Consider the following 19,061-nt stretch of genomic DNA (forward strand, 5'->3'; position numbering starts at 1 on the left):
CGCCCTTTGTTTGTTAAAGATAAAACTTACGTCAAGTCGAGCAGTTCAAGTCTCACCTAAGTTGCACAGTTGCAGGGTTAGTGCTAGGATGCAGGTCTCTGGAGCCCTGAACTTGGCCTTTTCTTCCTACTATTTCTGTTCACTAGTATAGAACCTGTAGATCAGTTATAAAGCTTGACTGAGTGTTAAACCTATGAATTTTCTCTGGTACACACACACACACACACACACACACACACACACACACACACACACACACACACTTTGCAAGTTCAGTTTTGATTTAACGGTTGTTAGATGTTCTTACTGTAGCAGTGTGGCACAGTGAGTGTGTGTGCATGTATTTGATCTTCTTACCAGTAGGGATACTACAGATGAGTAAATGGCTTTGAGTGCTTTGAGAGTACTCATTTTTATATGAGTATTTTGATATTAATTGGAAGAAAAGAAAAATCTGCTGATTATTCAGTTCTACTTTGGTGTTACAATGTAATATTGTGTGTATGTATTTGGGTATGCTTGTGTGGAGGAGGTCAGAGGTCAACTTTAACATTTGCTCTTCTCCACTTAGATTCCAGGGAATCATAAGTAAGTACCTTATCCATCCATCTAAGTTTTAAAATTCTTTTTTTTTCTCCCTGTGTGGTTTTTAAAGTGACATGTTTATGTGCGACATTGTAGTTTAGGTCAATAACTGAATCATAATGTTGAAGTTTTCCTTTTCTGTGTCTTTACTACTTGAGCACCTAGAAAATAAAGGTGATTTGGGGGGGTGTGCGGGATATTAGTGACACAACTAATAACAATCCTGCCTTAATACTAAGACTGTATCAAGTGCTTTATCTCATCATCTTATTGATGGAAAATCTCAATTCATGTTCCTTATTTAATGAATCACATGTCAGTGAGACAATTCCTATTTTTATATAGTTTATTGATGAGGCCCTAAGTGTAGAGGGGTTTGGCGCTTGCCTGAGGTTACATTGCTAGTAATTTTGTGCTGCTGTTTGAGTCTAGGTCACCCAGCTCTAGAGCTTTGAGTCTGGGCTTATATTAGAGCGCACAGGACTTCACAGGAATTATGCTGCCACTGCTGTCTGTGTCATGGCACTCACTGCCTTCCTTGCGTTCCTAAGGGGGAAAAGTTGACATTATTAGACTTCAGGAAGATGGAGGGTGTGAGTCCAGCCAGTTTCCTGGCTTTTTTTTTTTTTTTTTCTTTTCCAAAGAGTACACTGCAGCTGTCTTCAGACACACCAGAAGACATTGGATCCTGTTACAGATGGCTGTGAGCCACCATGTGGTTGCTGGGAATTGACAGGACCTCAGGAGGAGCAGCCAGTGTTCTTAACCACTGAGCTCTCTTTCCAGACCCCTGGTTCTTAATGGCAGATGGACTCCTCTGTTTCAGAGTATTAAAGTGTCTTTTAGTTTCTTTGTCCCATTCTGAGTTCCTATTACAGTGTAATGTTTACTTTAAAACGTTACCAAGTGTTCTCTATTATAAGTCAAGTAGTCCCAGGAAAGATATACTTTTTAACACTTTAGAATTGAAAAGAGCCTTAAAAGTACATTTCCTGGCTTTCTGCTCATTTCACTAGGCTGTCTTTCTGTTTTGAGTTATGATCTTGTTATGCATACCTGGCTGGCCTGGCACTTCCTGCTTTTAGTATGGTTAGCCTGAAACTTGGAACAGTCATGCTCAGTCTCCCAGGTGCTAGAATGCCACCATCATGCCTAGCTCAATGTCAGAAAACTATTGACATTGCTGTGATCTCCTTGTTGACTGTGATGTTATTCACAGTATCATTTTTGACAGCACAGATTAGGCTATTTCAAGGTCTGGTCAGTCCTCAGATGCATTGGTAGGAACAGGTTGCACATATCAGAGCTGATTTGGTATCATAGGTAGAGACTTAGAACCGTAGTGTGCAAACAGTCAACAAACATGGAGCATACGTGGAATGGAGATCTGGCCCCGGATTATGCATATGCTGGGCATATACCCAGTTGGTAAGCTACACTCCAGGCCCACTTGCTTACAATGTGTACTCAGGGAATTAAGCCTTTGTAATAATACGTAGTTTTTCTTACACATACTTCCAGTGATGAGTGGAAGCCATCCATGCTCATTTAGGAGTGGAGTCCCAGGGATCAAAGCCAAAGCATCCCTTTAAAAGTGACTTTAAAGTGTTACCTCTTTTATCTGAAAATTAGCAGGAATTTAAGAACTTCTTGAGTATATCCCTATTTGTTTTACCATAAGATGTGCAGAGTTTTTGTTTTGTTTTGCTACTCCTGGTTGTTCCCCTTCTAGAGAGGTGAATACTTTGTAGGTGTCAAAGAGCTCTTTTGGTGCACTGTTAAGTATGTAATCTTAAGACTCCAAACCTGTGGTTATTTGAGCCTTGCATTAGCTTTGTTTCCAATGGCCAAAAGCTGACATGCTAAATCGACTTGTTGACTGCACAGCATATGTTGTGGAATACTGTACAGTATGTAAGGTTGGGGAAGGGAGCCATTATTGTTTGTTTGTCTGTTTATTTTTTGACCCCTGCAATTTTTATGACATTTTTCTTCTGTTGTAGAAAATTAGTTTTTTAGATGTTTCAATGCTGTTTCCCCTCAGCCTTTTACTGTAGGTAACTTCTGTTAGTACTAGGCTAAGATACCATTTTAGGATTTTCAAAAGAAAGCTTCAAAAAGCCAAGCTGTAAATCTTAGATGTTCAGCTGTTAATGTTTCAATTTTTCACTTTTTTTTTTTTTAGGTTTTTCTTTTTTTTTTTAATTATTTACATGAGGATTTATTTACTTATTTTATGTATATGAGTATATTGTCACTGTCTTCAGACACACCAGAAGAGGGCATCAGATCCCATTACAGATGGTTGTGAACCACCATGTAGTTGCTGGGAATTGAACTCAGGACCTCTACTCTTAACCACTGAGCCATCTCACCAGCCCCTCAATTTTTTTTAAAAAAAAAAATTGATTTTCTGTTCTTAGGTCTTACTATTTCAATAGTCCTTTTAGTATGTACTATTTCCCTGTAATTTGAATATCATTCATAGTATAAAGAAGAAATGTCTCAATATGATTTTAAGTGAGCTCTTCTAGGCCTAAGAAGTGTAAGGGTAATGTGTAGCTAGAATGATTTGGTCACTCAGGTGTGGGAGGTGGGCCCAAAAAAAGGAAGGACTATGAGAAAGTACAAACTTAGCATTTTACTGATAGGCAGCTTATACTGGGTTTAACGTTTTAGGTTTGTGTCCTCTTTGTAGGGCATGTAAATGTGCTAGATCCAAATGGTTAAGACAGTATTCTAATTTCAAACTTCTTTGAATTTTTAGTTGTTGACCTCCTCTACTGGAGAGACATTAAGAAGACTGGAGTGGTGTTTGGTGCCAGCTTATTCCTGCTGCTGTCTCTGACAGTGTTCAGCATTGTCAGTGTAACGGCCTACATTGCCTTGGCCCTGCTCTCGGTGACTATCAGCTTTAGGATATATAAGGGCGTGATCCAGGCTATCCAGAAATCAGATGAAGGCCACCCATTCAGGTGAGATGTTTGAAAAATGAGGCAACAGTGTGAATGAGACTTCTGTCTCCTGTCTGTAGAATTATAGTTCTGTGATTTTTTTTTTTGTTGTTGTTGTTGTTGTTGCTTAGAGAGAATTTATCAAGAGTATATCTGCCTTTGAAATTTTTAATGGTAGAAAAGACTGGGCTCATTAATATTTATTAGTAGATTGGTTATCACAGGATTTTTTTAGAACTGGTGAAGTTCTACTGTTTTTTCTGTTTACATTTAATACTATCTAATACTATATACCTTTTTCCATTGCCTTCCCTAGTATCTGGTGTTACCTACACTTGCCTCAGTTTCTCGGGGCTTTACACAGAAAGGGCAGATACAAATTCTAGTAACTTCAAATTAAGGCTTTAAAATGACAGTTATATGCTATGAACCACTTATAAGTATGATTTTAAAGCAGTTGTAATGAGATACATAAAAATGTTATAAACTTCTAATTTATCCACAGTATTAGTTTTATATATCATTTTTAAAGAGTTTTTGAAAAGACTACCAGTTTCTTTATTCTTTTATATTTCTTTTTAGACATACCTTTTTCATAAAGGCATTTACAGTCTTTTACAAATTCAGCTAACATGCCAGTTTAGGCCCATTGAACAGCTTTTCAGTTGCCTAGTTATACTAGTGCAGATGAAATTGCAGAGGTCACCTGTGGTAAGTGGGAACAGTGATGAGCAGCGTGTAATATTGTCATACAAATGTCTACCAGGTGGCACTGAAGCAGGATGCTCTCACAAGAACAGCCAGTTTTTTGTTTTGTTTTATTTTATATTTCTAGGAATTGTGTAGACAGGGCTCAGAAGATGGCTTTGTGGATAAGACTTTTTGTGGAAGCAGGGTGGCCAGAGCACCACATACATACAACTGGTCACTGCTGTGAATGTCTATATATAACCCAAGTATTGGAAGTCAAAAACAAGTGGATCCTGGGAACTTACTGGCAGCCTAGCCAAAAATAATGGGCTTCACATGGACCCACATACACACATTAAAAAAAAGTTACATAGATAACTTACTGCTGGTTTAAAAGTTGATGGGAAACTTTGGTTGTTTTAATTTGATATTTATGAATAACATTGGTATACCAGTATCTTACACTATTGAAAAGAAATGTTCTAAATAGTTTTTGCTTAAGTGGGAAAACTATTCTGTCTGTATTCAATATAATAATGTAGAAAAAAACATTGTTTGGGAGTATAAAAGAGTGGTAGATTATAGTGGGAACTTAGGATTCATAGCTGATGAGTCTTCATGTCTGGGTGGGGTCTGAGGTGAGGCTAGTTCATGTATAAGTTGTCACCAGAGGAAGAAGTGACCTATGCTTTAGGAAAATAGCATGATGACCAAGGCATTAAGGTTAAAACATGATGCATGACTTATTTCCAGCTTTAATATAGGGAGCAGTGGAAAGGTGAGCAAAATTAGATGTGCTCTCTGTTGGAATCAGAGTAACACAGTGCTTGAACTGGGCATGATTCTTCATGGAGTCGGAAACTTGACCCAGAGAATTGAAATGCTGTTTTGAAAGATTATTTAGCTAGAAAATAGCCATCTTCTAATACCCACCTGAGCTCAACCCAGACTCTGCTATTTTAGGAAGCTCAGATAGGCTAATCTGGTGTTGATGAAGGGAATAGATTAGCTAGATTAGAAACAGGCTTGCACACTGATAAGAGTATCTCAGTGTGCAAATAATAATAGAGACTTAACAACAGTGATTGAAGACACACTTGGGCATACTGCAAAGGTAGGAGTATGAGACAGGGTTTTCTCCAAGGACACAGTGTGAGAAAATAGGATTAGTTTAGGCATGGTAATAATCAAATGATCATCCCTGAATTATTATCTTCTTAAATTTAACACTTCCTGCACACTACAGTGTTTATTTTCATGAGAACATGAAAATAGAGAGTAAATACCCTTATTGGTATTGGTACTATACTTTTAGCAGCTATTTTACATGCTAGTATTTAACATTTCTGACTTTTTCCATAAAGAGAATATGGAAATGAGTAGGAATTTTGGTAGCAGAACCTAATTAAGACTCAGAAAATAATTTTCTGAGTGATTTTTAAACAGAGTGGTTGTTAAACATTTTACTCATTAAATCCTCATTACATCCATTTTAAATGAGGAAGCAACTTTAGAAGATTAAGTTTGCAAATTTAGATTACTAAGAAAATGATAGCAGTTAAGATTTAAAATGCCTTTAAAGCACACTTCTTAGCTTGGGAATTTTGGCTTTGTTTTATTTTGTTTGAGATATTTCTGTAGCGCAGGTTGGTTTTGAGCTAGTAACGATCCTTTTGTCTTAGCCTCTTAAGTGCTGGGATTATAAGCATGAGCCAGCAAGCACAGCCAGTGTACTTTGGACTTTTATAATTACAGTAGGCCTTTTATAGTAGATTGTTATAGAATATTAATCTCCTTTTATTGATATGCAATTGCTGATTAACATGTGGGAATCAGTGTCAGTTGTGGTCTTTTTTTTTTTTTTTTTTTTTTTAGGGCATATTTAGAATCTGAAGTTGCTATATCAGAGGAATTGGTTCAGAAATACAGTAATTCTGCTCTTGGTCATGTGAACAGCACAATAAAAGAACTGAGGCGGCTTTTCTTAGTTGATGATTTAGTTGATTCCCTGAAGGTAAGTTTATTTTACCTTTCATATATATATACACACACACACACACATATATCAGAAAGATTAGCAATATGATTGCCTGACATTTTCTTACTTGGATATTAGAGTGTTGCTCTTTGTAGAATTGGTGGTTGTAGGCACCCAAGAGATCTCCTTAACCTAACCTGCGGTAAATGTGCTTACTAGTGTTTGAATACCTTGAGTTCAAAACCTACTCATAGTAAGCATTCAGTTGTTTTTTTGTTAGGTGTCTGAGTACATGGAAATTATTTTCTTTAGATCAAGAGTAGGGAACTAGCAGTGAAGGAGGCAAGGCACAGTTCAAGCAGTGAAGGTTTTTCAGTTTGCTGTGTCCACCAACAGTGAATCTAACCCATGGAGGCCCAACAGAGTGCTGAGGTGTAAGCTTCTGCCAAATGAGTGTAACTGTGGTGTGACACTGGAGTCTGCTTGGCGTGGTCTTCACAGGGCAGAGTGTTGTGCTGGTTTGCCGTCTGCTGTTCCTTCTTCAGCTCTGCCACGCCCTGGATCTCAGAGGACTCTTAGATGAGAGTAGCTTCCTGCTTTCAGTCTCTGCTATGGAGATGTCCTGTCTGCAGAATCCTCAGCCCCTCCCTTGTGGTTATGTCACCTAGAGGGGGTTGGGTCCTGGACTCTTGTCCACCTTCTCTCTGACCTAGTCTTTGGCTCTGTCTACCCTGCCCTCAGTTACTGTCCTAAGCTTGCCTGGGTGTGGGTCTCTGGGTTCCCAGCTGAATAGAGGGAAGCTAGTCCTTTCCTTGACAAAGGGGAAAGTTCATACTTCTCCTTCACTCTCTCCCCCAGCCATTGTCAGGGAGACCATTCATGTTTCTAAGTGCATTTACTTATTTTCTATTGAAACCAGTTGGTAGGGAAAGTTCACAGCCTGGGATCTAAGAGTGGTGGCTTCCATTTATAGCAATAAATAAACAAAAAATTATATGAGAGACCCTTGGGGGCATTAACGGCAAAATGTTTATTATGTGGTTTTGTGGAAATTTTCCAATTCTAGCTTTAGTTAATGGAGGCGCTTACAAGCTTTACTCTTTAGCACTGTTGTTTCATATACCTAAATAATCACCATAGGGGGTGGGAAGATGGCTCAGTGGTTAAAAGGTCTTGCAGAGGATCTGAGTTCAATTCCCAGGACCCCTGTGACAGCTAACAACTGTATAACTCCAGTTCCCCGGGATCTGAACCCCTCTATGGGCACTAAGCATACACAGAAGCAAAATACTCATGCCCATAATTTCAGGTCACCATAGATGCGGTACGTGGTACTGTGTTGTCACCTCCTAAGTAGGCCACAGCAGTTGCCAGACACAGCAGCTTTGCATTAGAAGGTCTAGCAGTGCAGGAGTTCTCTTTGGAAAGGAGGAAAGGGATGTATTACCTGCAGGTGTGAAGGAAAGCAGGGAGTTAAAGTGCACAGAATGGTCGTTGGGTACACTCCATTTGCACCATGAAGCGTAAGCAGAAGACAGAAAAGAACCTATCTGTATAATAAATATATTATCGTCAATGTTTTATATAGAACTCTGCCCCTCAAAGTATCCAGCATTTTTGTCATTACCGAAAGTACTGACTATGAGTATTGAGTACAATTTAGACCAACTTTGTGCTTCTCTTGAACATGTCAGTGAGCTGTGTGATATCATAAGCTTTAGAAGTGAAAGAAAACTTTATAATCTTGTCAAACTATTCATGAGTGTACATGAGTATATGTGTTATGTATATTATATACTATATAACAAAGCATACTTATTATAATTATTATAATCTCTGGTCCCTAGAAGAAACAATGAAACCTGTATTGCTGTACTTGGACACCAGGCAACTTAGTAAACTTTCTGTGCTTCAGTTTCTATGTGCTGTGATTATGAATAGACAAAGTTAAGAGGAATAAAAGAGTTTGTTATGTCCAGCACCCAATTTTTTGGTAAATAAAGACAGTTAAAGGAATAATGATGAGTTACATTGATTAATGTGTACATCACTTCCATTAACTAACAGTATGAAAGTTTGAGATGTCCTTCCTGGGTTGATGGTAACCCTCATGTGTCACACTGAGCAGTGAATGCTTTCGAACCTGAAACTCTGCTCCATTGCTTATTACGTAACTTATTTTGATATCTGAATTACTCAGTTTGTATATTTTTTTCAAGTATCTTTAGCATGTTGGTTAATTTCGTGGTGCTTTCTTTTTTCTGCCATTGTTGAAAAGCTAGACAGTGACTAGAACTAGAGGGGCAACTGTGTCCCTTCCCATGTTTTCTGTTCAAATCCTACTTTTGGTCAAGTAAGAAGACAATAAAGAGTGACTTTACTTGGTTTTCAAGGTCTATGCCTGCTAGACTGGCATTTAGATGTATAATCTTCAGAGGGAAGTTTAATTTTACTTATCATGGGCTCTTGTTTGATTACAGTTTGCAGTGTTGATGTGGGTGTTTACTTATGTTGGTGCCTTGTTCAATGGTCTGACACTACTGATTTTAGGTAAGTTTACAAAAAGATTGAAAAGCACTTAGACACATTTTTGTATCTTTATTGTAAGAAAAAATGTAAATATGAGGTTGGGAGGTCTTTAAGTAGCTGCTACTAATAACCGTTTTATTGAAATGCTATGTTAGTTCCCAAAGACTATTCCAGCTTACACTGCCTTCCTCTGAGTTTAAATTGGGGTAGCTATATTTTATAAAATCTCTGTGATGTGATTTAAAGCTAAGTATTGTTCCTCAGCACATGCAGGAGGATGTGAGCATTTCCCAGGCCTTAAGAGTACTGCCCGGTTACCTTGATTACTATTGGCTTGATTAGGTATGATGCTCACTCTTAGACGGTACCAGTTTTTTTATTTTTAAAGCTTTGTGTTTGCTTTTTCAGCTCTGATCTCACTCTTCAGTATTCCTGTTATTTATGAACGGCATCAGGTAATTTATTTCTTAACTGTGGAGAATATACAGCTCACTCATATTATTAAAGGACTTACAAAAGAGCTAGTCTTAAGGCTTTAATTTTCTAGTATGTAGTAGTGTTTGATATTCTCTGGCAATGGTGATTTTGTAATGCTTTTATCCTCCTTTTCAGGTGCAGATAGATCATTATCTAGGACTTGCAAACAAGAGTGTTAAGGATGCCATGGCCAAGTAAGTAAGCCTTGCAGCTTCCTTAACCAGGTGAGGCCACTCCTGCAGAGTGTCCTTTCACCAATGGCAGAATGTGTCCTGCCAAGGCCAGCATTAACTCTACATTTGCATTTTCAGAACATTAGACCAAGGTGGAAAAATTAGTTTATATTTTTGTAGCTTTATGATTCTCTAAATAATAAACAGCATATTGTTTTTTTAAAGAAGCAGGAAACAAAACAAACAAAAAATTTGACATTTTTCTTTTCATTTGTAGAATCCAAGCAAAAATCCCTGGATTGAAGCGCAAAGCAGATTGAAAAAGCCCCAAACAGAAGTTCATCTTTAAAGGGGACACTCACTTGATTACGGGGGTGGGAGGGTCAGGGGTGAGCCCTTGGTGGCCGTGCGGTTTCAGCTCTTTATTTTTAGCAGTGCACTGTTTGAGGAAAAATTACCTGTCTTGACTTCCTGTGTTTATCATCTTAAGTATTGTAAGCTGCTGTGTATGGATCTCATTGTAGTCACACTTGTCTTCCCCAATGAGGCGCCTGGTGAATAAAGGACTCGGGGAAAGCTGTGCATTGTATCTGCTGCAGGGTAGTCTAGCTGTATGCAGAGAGTTGTAAAGAAGGCAAATCTGGGGGCAGGGAAAACCCTTTTCACAGTGTACTGTGTTTGGTCAGTGTAAAACTGATGCAGATTTTTCTGAAATGAAATGTTTAGATGAGAGCATACTACTAAAGCAGAGTGGAAAACTCTGTCTTTATGGTGTGTTCTAGGTGTATTGTGAATTTACTGTTATATTGCCAATATAAGTAAATATAGACCTAATCTATATATAGTGTTTCACAAAGCTTAGATCTTTAACCTTGCAGCTGCCCCACAGTGCTTGACCTCTGAGTCATTGGTTATGCAGTGTAGTCCCAAGCACATAAACTAGGAAGAGAAATGTATTTGTAGGAGTGCTACCTACCACCTGTTTTCAAGAAAATATAGAACTCCAACAAAAATATAGAATGTCATTTCAAAGACTTACTGTATGTATAGTTAATTTTGTCACAGACTCTGAAATTCTATGGACTGAATTTCATGCTTCCAAATGTTTGCAGTTATCAAACATTGTTATGCAAGAAATCATAAAATGAAGACTTATACCATTGTGGTTTAAGCCGTACTGAATTATCTGTGGAATGCATTGTGAACTGTAAAAGCAAAGTATCAATAAAGCTTATAGACTTATGTTTGTGTTTAGTGTTTTGGTTTCATAATTGCACAGCAGAAACAGTTATAGGTTGTGTAGAGAGTGGACACACGGTAACATTCTCTTAGGACTTTAGTTCACAAACCAAGAGTATGTTTACATAGTGAGATTTATTTGACCCATAACAAAAGATTTTAAATTATTTTATACCTTGAAAATAAACTCATGCACCAATATTTTAACAGAATACAGTGCAAGATTTATGAATATACATAAAATTATACCATATAAATTTTACAAATAAGACTTTCAAAGTCTTTATAACAGACACTATTGCTCTTCAAATATATACGTACATATATCATTGATTAATCAGTTGTTCATCCACATGGTTACTTAATGTAAGATCTGTCTGAATGGATAGTCAGTAGTACAAGATAGGCAGACACAGTTATCACTCAGCATCACCAGATACAAAAAACAGAATCAGGGCTGCACAGGGCTCTACTGAGGACCCAGCAACCTGCTAGTGGGTTAATGTAAGGCATTAATAGATTGGCATGTAAAATAGCTTAATGTGTAATCTAATCCTTTTAGAATGCTGAAGCACTTCTGTGGTAAATGTTAATAATCTATTCTTTAGCTGGAAATGCTCATTTCACCCTTTCTATAAATTGGCAACTGCAGATAGCTAGGAACTCAAGGTCCAGAATTTTTGTGCACAAACTGGAAGGACTCAGTGGTGCGTGCACTCAGGACTCCAACTCCCACCAGCCTTCTTCCAGTGAATGCCCTCTGTATAACAGAACTGAATGAGGGGCTTTCAGCTAATAGTCTTCAAGTCACATTCTCTCCTACAACTGACTGGAGAAATTCAAATAATATAGTGAGGAATATATTCAAGAGGTTTTTAAAAATCTGAATTTACCCTGCATTAATCATCTGAAATAAGTGGAGCCAAGTCAGCCCTACCCAAGAGGGTGTAAACCAAACAGCCTTTTAGCAAGACAGATCAGCTCACTCAAACACATCAGAGCTTTCCCTCTTTACTTGTTGTAGAAGCTATTTTATTTGGGGGATGACAGATCACGTTGAGGATCTGACACTAACATAAAATCCATGCTACTTTCTGTGGAATTGAACTGTCTTTGCTGCTCCCCTTATAACTACTTTCCCAGAGCAGGACATAGTGAAGGAATCTGCTAATCCCATAGCCCTCCTCATTTTTGAAGTTTTAGCACCATGTGAAGGAAGGAGACCATGTGGGGGGTGAGGCAGCAGCCCACACAACTGGGAACTTTGAAGGCACTTAACGGATACAAAACTGCAAATGAAACTTTAAAAAATTAACATTTTTAAACTTGTTTATACATGGCTCATTTGGTTTTGAAAGTAAAAATGTGGCAAAGGGTATTTCTGTTACTTAAGTGCTTCCAACTTACATTGTGTCCAATGAACATTCTTGAAATACATAGAATCACAATAGCAAAACACATTTGTAAAAGTCTTAATGCAAATTAAAAGCTATATATTGGTTAGGGTAACTGAGGACGTAAATTTTATCAGTGGGCTACTTTTCATCCTGTATTCGCCGTTAGTGTAGTTATAATAAGTATAGGTTTTAGTCTCCAGAACAGAAGCAAAGTCTTAGTATTGTAGGCATTTACCTTCCTTCTTAGCATCACCAAACTTGCAAAGTCCAGGTTTTGAGAGTCCTACATCACTAGGGTTCGAAGCTTGTTCCCACAGCAGTCGGCATCGAGGAGGTGCCCTGCACTGCCTGCAAGCAGCTTGGCAGAAGCAGCCGCAGTGCATGAGGCGCTGGTGTTTACAGACATCGCCACACAAATACACTGAAAGGTAAACCAAACATTTTGTGTGGTCAGATACTACAGTGCTGCCAAGTGTCCAAACAGCCTTGCCAAGTGCTCAAGATTTCAAAGTGTAAACCCATTGCCACCCATTGTAGTCTGCTCTTTCTCCCGGTCACCATTTTTTTTTTTTTTAAAGTTTTTTTGGGGGGAGGGACGGGGTTTTTTACTATGTAGTCTGAGGATTGGTCTGGTTTACTGTTTTTGTAGAGTTCTTTGATGTGTGTCTCCTTTGATTCCTTTGGCTGCTTTGAGCATTTGTGCAGAATGAAGTCACTGGGGACTTTTGGCAGCCCAACTTCACACTATCTGTCCTGTTACTATCGAAGAGGGTTTACCTGTGCATTTGAATGAAGCCTTTTACATGGTATACACCACGTCCTCGTAAAGTTACTTTTAAGTCTTGTTTGTAAACAGAAGTCACCTTGTATTTCCTGCACCAGCCTGGCCAGTTCATTTAGGTCTCTTCCCAGCGTCATCTGTTTGGCTAGTACTGTTTTGAATGGGTGCTCATTATTCCAAAGGAACTGATGGCAGTACTACAGTACTATGCCAAGCAATAGTTCCCTGCAATAGTGAGCTGGAGGCAGCTCAACAGGCAGGCCATCACAGTGCACTGTGTTCTTTATAGGTGCTCCTCCTACATCTTGATTCAGACCATTAAAATACCAAAGTTTATTTTTAATGGTTTAAAATTAATTTAGTGCCTGCACACGCACATATGCAAGCTCAATTTCAGGGATGGGTTCTCTCCACCGTTTGGATTTGAACACAGAGCTTGAACTCAGGGCATCAGGCTTGCTAGTCCCATTTTTCTTTTTCAGCTGCCCCCGAGTTTTTATTGAACAAAAACAGTATTTGGTAATGTAATAAAACCTTCAAATATGTTGAAATTGAGTTATAGAATAACCTGGTCCTGTCTTCTCCATATGCTAGGAAGCCCTTTCCTACCTCAGAAATGAAAGGCTACAGACCTATGGGTCAGGTTGAAAGGGTTCCTTCCTTCTAAACAATGGCTTCTCAGCCATGCTTCATGCCAGATAGCCTGCATATTTCACGCAAGGTCAAAAGCTGCCTTGGCTCTTTGTCCAAATAGCTAGTTGGGCTTGGGCTACAGACTGGCCCTAAACCTCATCATTTCCTGTTCCGAAGGGCAACTCGTTTGCCTCCATTGTTTCTTAGTGTCACTAAAGGCTCTGTGTTATTAGCATCTTTAAGCTTAACAAGATGTTAGTAGCATCATTAAGCTAGGCTATAATGGTGCATCTGAAAGACACTAACACAGACTGTTGGTTCTCAGGGACACATGGATGAAGGTTGATTTAACCTGATTCTCAGTGATTGTTTCTACTGAAGTTAGCCATTCCAGACTTCTTACCCCTTTGCTCCTCACCCCCAGCAATGTTCAGAATAGCTTTCATGTGACCTGAGCTCAGCCAATCCTAGGATAGCACTAGTGGGGACACAAGCCTGTCAAAATTTGTTGAGAGCCCCAATAATAGAATATAGTAGAAAGTTTTTGTTTTTTCCCTTAAAAACTCGTGAAGTTTCCTTTTTATTGTTCTATATCAGACCCTTCCTGTGTCCCTGGCAGAGCATGGTGCACAGGACACCCAAACTAGGCAGACCCAGCCCGAGGAGCCAACCAAATTAATCCGGTACAACCTGCAGTCGTCTCCTCCAGTGCTGACCACATACTTGTCATCGTAAGAGAAACGGATATTCGTCACATGAGCAGAGTGACCAAAGTAACGTTTATGCTTGGCCTGTGAGGAAAAGCAAACGTGGCAGCTGTTGATTCCAGTAACTTGTTGGGTTATTGCTCCACCAGCTGCCTCCACTCCCAGAAACTCCCACACCTCTGTCTGGGAAAGGCCTTGATGAGAAGGATGCCTTGCGGCTTCCCTTCCTCTTAAGACTGCAGACTTCTCTTCCCTGATAACCAGGCTCAAGTCTCAACAGTAAGCAGCCCTCTACTTTTCTGGGTGCATCTGTCAACCACACTTTCACTGATTTCCTTGCCTGATTCCTTCCCCAACTTTGTCTATCCACCATCTGTGAGTTCCAGGACTCTCCCTCCAGAGCGACATTAAGAGGCTAGCCAAAGCCCCATAGGGCTGGGTCTATGATAACTGATGGTCATTTATACGACTATAGGAGCATGGCCTGGAGACAGCTCAGGGGCTACTCGGGAAGACTCACAAATTTTTCTGTGCATGGGAAATCAAAGAGCTTCACCAGCCCAAAGTCGTCCCCTGTGACAATGTTCAAGCCATCATGGGTTACACATGCACAGTTGACATCAGCCTTGTCTGCATTTCGTGGCCAGATTCCAATGACTTCATCTCCAAGAACACTGTTCCAAGAGGAAAAGGTGTTAGGAAGATGGGACACAATTTGCTAGGGTGGTTGTCCCCTCCTAGGGTAAGAAGTAGACAGGAATTGTACGTGATTTGGTCATGTGGCTGCTGTCATAGAACAGCCACACCCTGCTCTGCATTTTCACCACCTGGCACTGTCCTTCTCCAACTCCCCTACACACCAGAAAAAACTTTGATTTTTTCTTTTAATTCCCTATAGTTCTACTGAATATGTATGTTAGCAAGGATGGAGCTCCCGTACCTTCTATCTTCAGGTTACTAGAAGCTTCATTGTTGCTGGGTTTGGAAACATTTGAACATGCTGGATGTGGCTTGGGGTTGGTGTGAATGATTAAACAAAAAGAAAGCTCTGATCACATAAAATCCTTCCCTAAGCACTGATCACATAAAGTCCTGCCCTAAGCCGGTATCAAGCAGCTTTGCACCCTCCCCCACTGAGAAAAGACAGTTTCATCTTAGCTCTTCCTACCCTGGCCATCACAAACCCAGAGGCCTCTTCCTCAAGAAGCGTTCTCTTCCTTTACCTTGTCCAGGAAGCCCAGGTGATCTTCTCAATGACCATGGCTTCTGTTACCTGCTTCCCCAGGGGAACTTCATGCACTTGGCGCTTATAGGCTCCTGTTGACACCTGCAAGAGGAGGAACTGAGTCCATCTGCTTCCTCAGTCCCAGACTCTGCTGTCTTCCCTGACACTAAACCCCAGTTATGCTTTTCTTTCAACCCAAACTCAGCTCCTGGCTACAGAGCCAGTAAACGGTCCATTTCCTCACAGCCCATGCTAAATGCCATAGGGTGTGGTGTCTTCTACCCATACCCCCTCAGCTCATGCTGAACTTCATAGTCAGAGCATCTTTATCCATTTCCCTGAGGGATGGTGAACTGCCAAGTGCTCAGGACCTGCTCCTCTAGGAGTCCCCTGGAGGAGATTGGCCACTGTTTCCACAGTGAAGGTCCCTTCTCTCCCCATGGTGCTGATGCCTCTACCTAAGTCACCAAGGTTTTTCTTGAGTTCATGGAAAGAGCCTAAATCTTTCCCACCTCAGGGTTTCAGTGTAGATGACTTGGAGCAGAAATCCTGTCCCGGTTGTTAACTCCCTCCTCCACAGCAGAGCTCAGCCTAAAGAACACTTGCTTAGAAGGGAGGCAGGTCTAAGTTGAGTGCCTCTTCAGATGCTGCCTGACATGCTATAATTTGCCTTTTCCCCACACAAGCATGACACGTATATTTTGTGATCAGTCTTTGCCTTCTCCAGAAGACGTGAACATACTGTATCCATCCAGAAGCCTACCTAGCCTGATGCTTTGATAAATTTAAAAAATGAGTATAAGCACTCCTCTCTCCAGGCTCACCAGTGTTCAATGCTGAAGGAACTTTTGTTTTTAGTCACAAGCTCCGAAGGTAGGACCCCTTGATCTTGCCTCTCAGCTATGCTGAGACAGTCATGAGCTCTCCAGCCACGCTGGTATGCAGAAGCCATACTGCATACCGGTATGGAAATTAGGAAGTTTTCTAAAATTGTTTATTTGTCCACATGTACATGTGTGTACATGCATGCAAATGCCTGCTGTGGTACATGTATGGAAGTCAGAGGACAAATTGTAGGAATCTCGTCTCCTTCCATCTTGTGGGTCAGGGGGAGGGGTTGAACTTGGTTAGCAGCAGGCATTACCTGCTGCACCATCTCCTCAGCCAGAAATTAGGAAAATTTGATGAGAGCTGGTGAAAGCAGGCTAAAGGTGACTAGGAATATGCTCCCTAGGATTCTTGCTTTGTTCTTGTTTCTTACTAAAGGATGGGTACACACACACACACACACACACACACACACACACACACACACACACACACACACTATTGCTTTCTAATTATCCAAGCCTCTGTCACTATATGTATAAAATAGGGGGAAAGGAATATTACTTGGAAGTAGTCTGTCATGGGTAAATTAGTATGGTGCCCAGGGCACAGTAAGCACTATAGGAACACCGTTTTCTTGGTTGTCCCAGAGACAAGTTAACCAGAAACATACCTGAATGTATTTGCTGTCTGCAGAAAAGTCCATCTGAATGACAAAACTTGGGATGTCTTTACAGTAGCCGATGCGGTTCAGACTTGTGCCCTGAGTAAGGTCATAGAAGTCAACTGTGTGCTCAGAAGAACCCACAGCTAAGAATCTGTTGTCTGGGCTGATTCTGTGGGGAGGAATCAAAAGCAAGGTCCATGAGGAGGCAGATCTGGACACACAAAGATGGGCTGGCTCTGACAGTGAGATGAATTCCCAACTTACATGTGCCTAGCTTCTCCCCAAGTTCTAGGAACTTAAACAATTTTTCTGAATCTAATCCCACAGGAAAAAATGTTATGTATCTTTGGTAGAATTACAAGTACTTTTATCATCATATCTAAAAAGACCGTATGGGCAGTACCCTTGATTAGCTGGCTGTAAAAGCAATGCTTTCAACTCAGTTCCCCACCCCCAGGTCTGACTCCCCACCATCACCAGAAGGACCCCAGAAAGGAGTCTTACCCTCCCGGTTCAGACCACTCATATGTACCTGATATCTTGGATGGCAGATTTCCGGTCTCGTTTTTTCCCCCAAACTTTCAGGCTGTTCACCAGCAAGATGATGAACTCTCCGTTCTTCATGCCGATGGCCACCATCTCCCCATCAGGGCTATAGGCTGCACACCTAGCCGCGTGGCCCAGGTTCACCTTGTTTAACAGTTTCTACATGGAGACACAGAGAGTCACGTAAGCCACTTGGGCTGATCTCTGGGGGAAGTCATCAGGACAGGGAAATCAGACTACGTTAGCTCCCACTGAAGGACTCCAGTGCTGTCTCATAGTAAACCTCCCTGGGCCTCATGATTAGAGCTGCTCAGGGGATAGCACCTTTTAGGACAGGGTTGGGCAAACATTGCCTGTTATGTCGACATAACCTTACATTGAGCACTGTAGGATCTGTGTTCTAATTACGTGTTTGTCATGCTAATTGTGGATAGCAGGTGATGGATGTGGCTTCACCTATTGAAACAGGCGGCTGGCCAGACCCAGACCTTAGGCTTCGACACCCTCTTGCTAAAAGAGAAGAATGTGAACTTGAGCACACTAAGCGGCTCTTGACTGCACGACCACTTTCTAGTTGGGTGTGTGTGTGAGCCCATTATTGCCATTGCCACTGAACAGAAAGGAGACCGATAAGCAGTCTTGGAAGAGTTCTGTGAGCATCAACAGTAGCATCCAGGAAGCATCCATTATACATACATATACCATATGTCCATACATCCATATTATACATATACCTGGGTTTTCAGTGAGTAGAACCGTTTTTAGTAAACTTTATAGCATTAGAACCAAATTAGCACCTGTGTGTGTTTGCATGACTGTTCTTTGACCCTTATACTAAAAATGGGACCAAAACATTTCTTAGCCATTTTGAAACAGAATTTTGTGTTTATTTTGTGCTGAATAAGGTTCAGTGACCTTTTTCTTCATATTTTACATTTTTACCCCAGATGAGCTTCCCCAACCTTCCTGGATCTGATGGAAACATATGACATTCTCAAACGTTTGTATCCCTCTCCCTCTGCCCGTGTCCTTTTATAAAAAGATAGTAATTCTCAGTTTGATTATTCCAGAATCATCAGTGTCAGGGACTCAGTGGAGTGCTTGCCTAATATGCACGAAACCCTTGGTTTGATTCCCAGCACTACAAGACAGGGATCACCTGCATTGCCAGTGCTGGAGAAGTAAAGGCAAGAAGAGTAGAAAGTTCTAAGTCTTCCTTTATTGCATATTGAGCTCAAGGCCAACCTGGGCTATAAGAGTCTTCACAATTCAAGTTTATCTAGACAGATAAACTGCTGAAGGACAGATGACATGTGTGAGGGACTTTTATTAGTAGGCTCTCTAACTTCATGCTGAACCAACCTACCCCCCATGTCTGTCTTTACACAGGCCCTCTCTGCTGTTCCAGCTATGAGCCTGACAGTAGGCTCCTTACCTTGTCAGCCAGGTCCCAGATCCTTGCTGTGCCATCATTGCTGGCTGAGATGAACATGTCCTTGGAGGGGTGTGTGGCTAGGCCCCAGATCTCCCCCTCCATGTGTCCATCAATCAGGATGTTTGAAGCGGCACTTTTTTCCCCAACTTCAATTATTTCACCATCTTTGGTTCCTACTAAGATTTTTCCCTGTTAAAATAAAATAGTTACAAAAAGA

The 19,061-nt window shown here is 40.6% G+C and overlaps 2 protein-coding genes across 6 annotated transcripts in view; one reads left to right on the forward strand and one right to left on the reverse strand.

Moving 5' to 3' along the window:
- Positions 1–10,628, forward strand: part of Rtn4 (reticulon 4) — a 47,461-nt gene extending 36,833 nt beyond the window's left edge. For 3 of the 4 annotated variants that reach the window (XM_087584425.1, XM_087584426.1, XM_087584427.1), the window contains 6 exons: positions 3,353–3,560; positions 6,105–6,243; positions 8,688–8,757; positions 9,145–9,191; positions 9,349–9,407; positions 9,664–10,628. In XM_087584425.1, coding sequence (XP_087440551.1) covers positions 3,353–3,560; positions 6,105–6,243; positions 8,688–8,757; positions 9,145–9,191; positions 9,349–9,407; positions 9,664–9,706 — 566 coding nt within the window. In that variant the 3' untranslated portion in view covers positions 9,707–10,628. 4 annotated transcript variants of the gene reach the window in all.
- Eml6 (EMAP like 6) overlaps positions 10,105–19,061 on the reverse strand; it is a 306,117-nt gene continuing 297,160 nt past the window's right edge. The window contains exons 36-42 of one of the 2 annotated variants that reach the window (XM_087583666.1): positions 18,845–19,033; positions 17,396–17,568; positions 16,870–17,032; positions 15,367–15,470; positions 14,664–14,817; positions 14,127–14,227; positions 10,105–12,443 (exon numbers count right to left, since the gene is read on the reverse strand). In XM_087583666.1, coding sequence (XP_087439792.1) covers positions 12,419–12,443; positions 14,127–14,227; positions 14,664–14,817; positions 15,367–15,470; positions 16,870–17,032; positions 17,396–17,568; positions 18,845–19,033 — 909 coding nt within the window. In that variant the 3' untranslated portion in view covers positions 10,105–12,418. 2 annotated transcript variants of the gene reach the window in all.

Source organism: Rattus norvegicus, chromosome 14 (genome assembly GCF_021556685.1).
Source record: "Rattus norvegicus strain SHRSP/BbbUtx chromosome 14, alternate assembly SHRSP_T2T, whole genome shotgun sequence".
Classification (NCBI taxonomy): domain Eukaryota; kingdom Metazoa; phylum Chordata; class Mammalia; order Rodentia; family Muridae; genus Rattus; species Rattus norvegicus.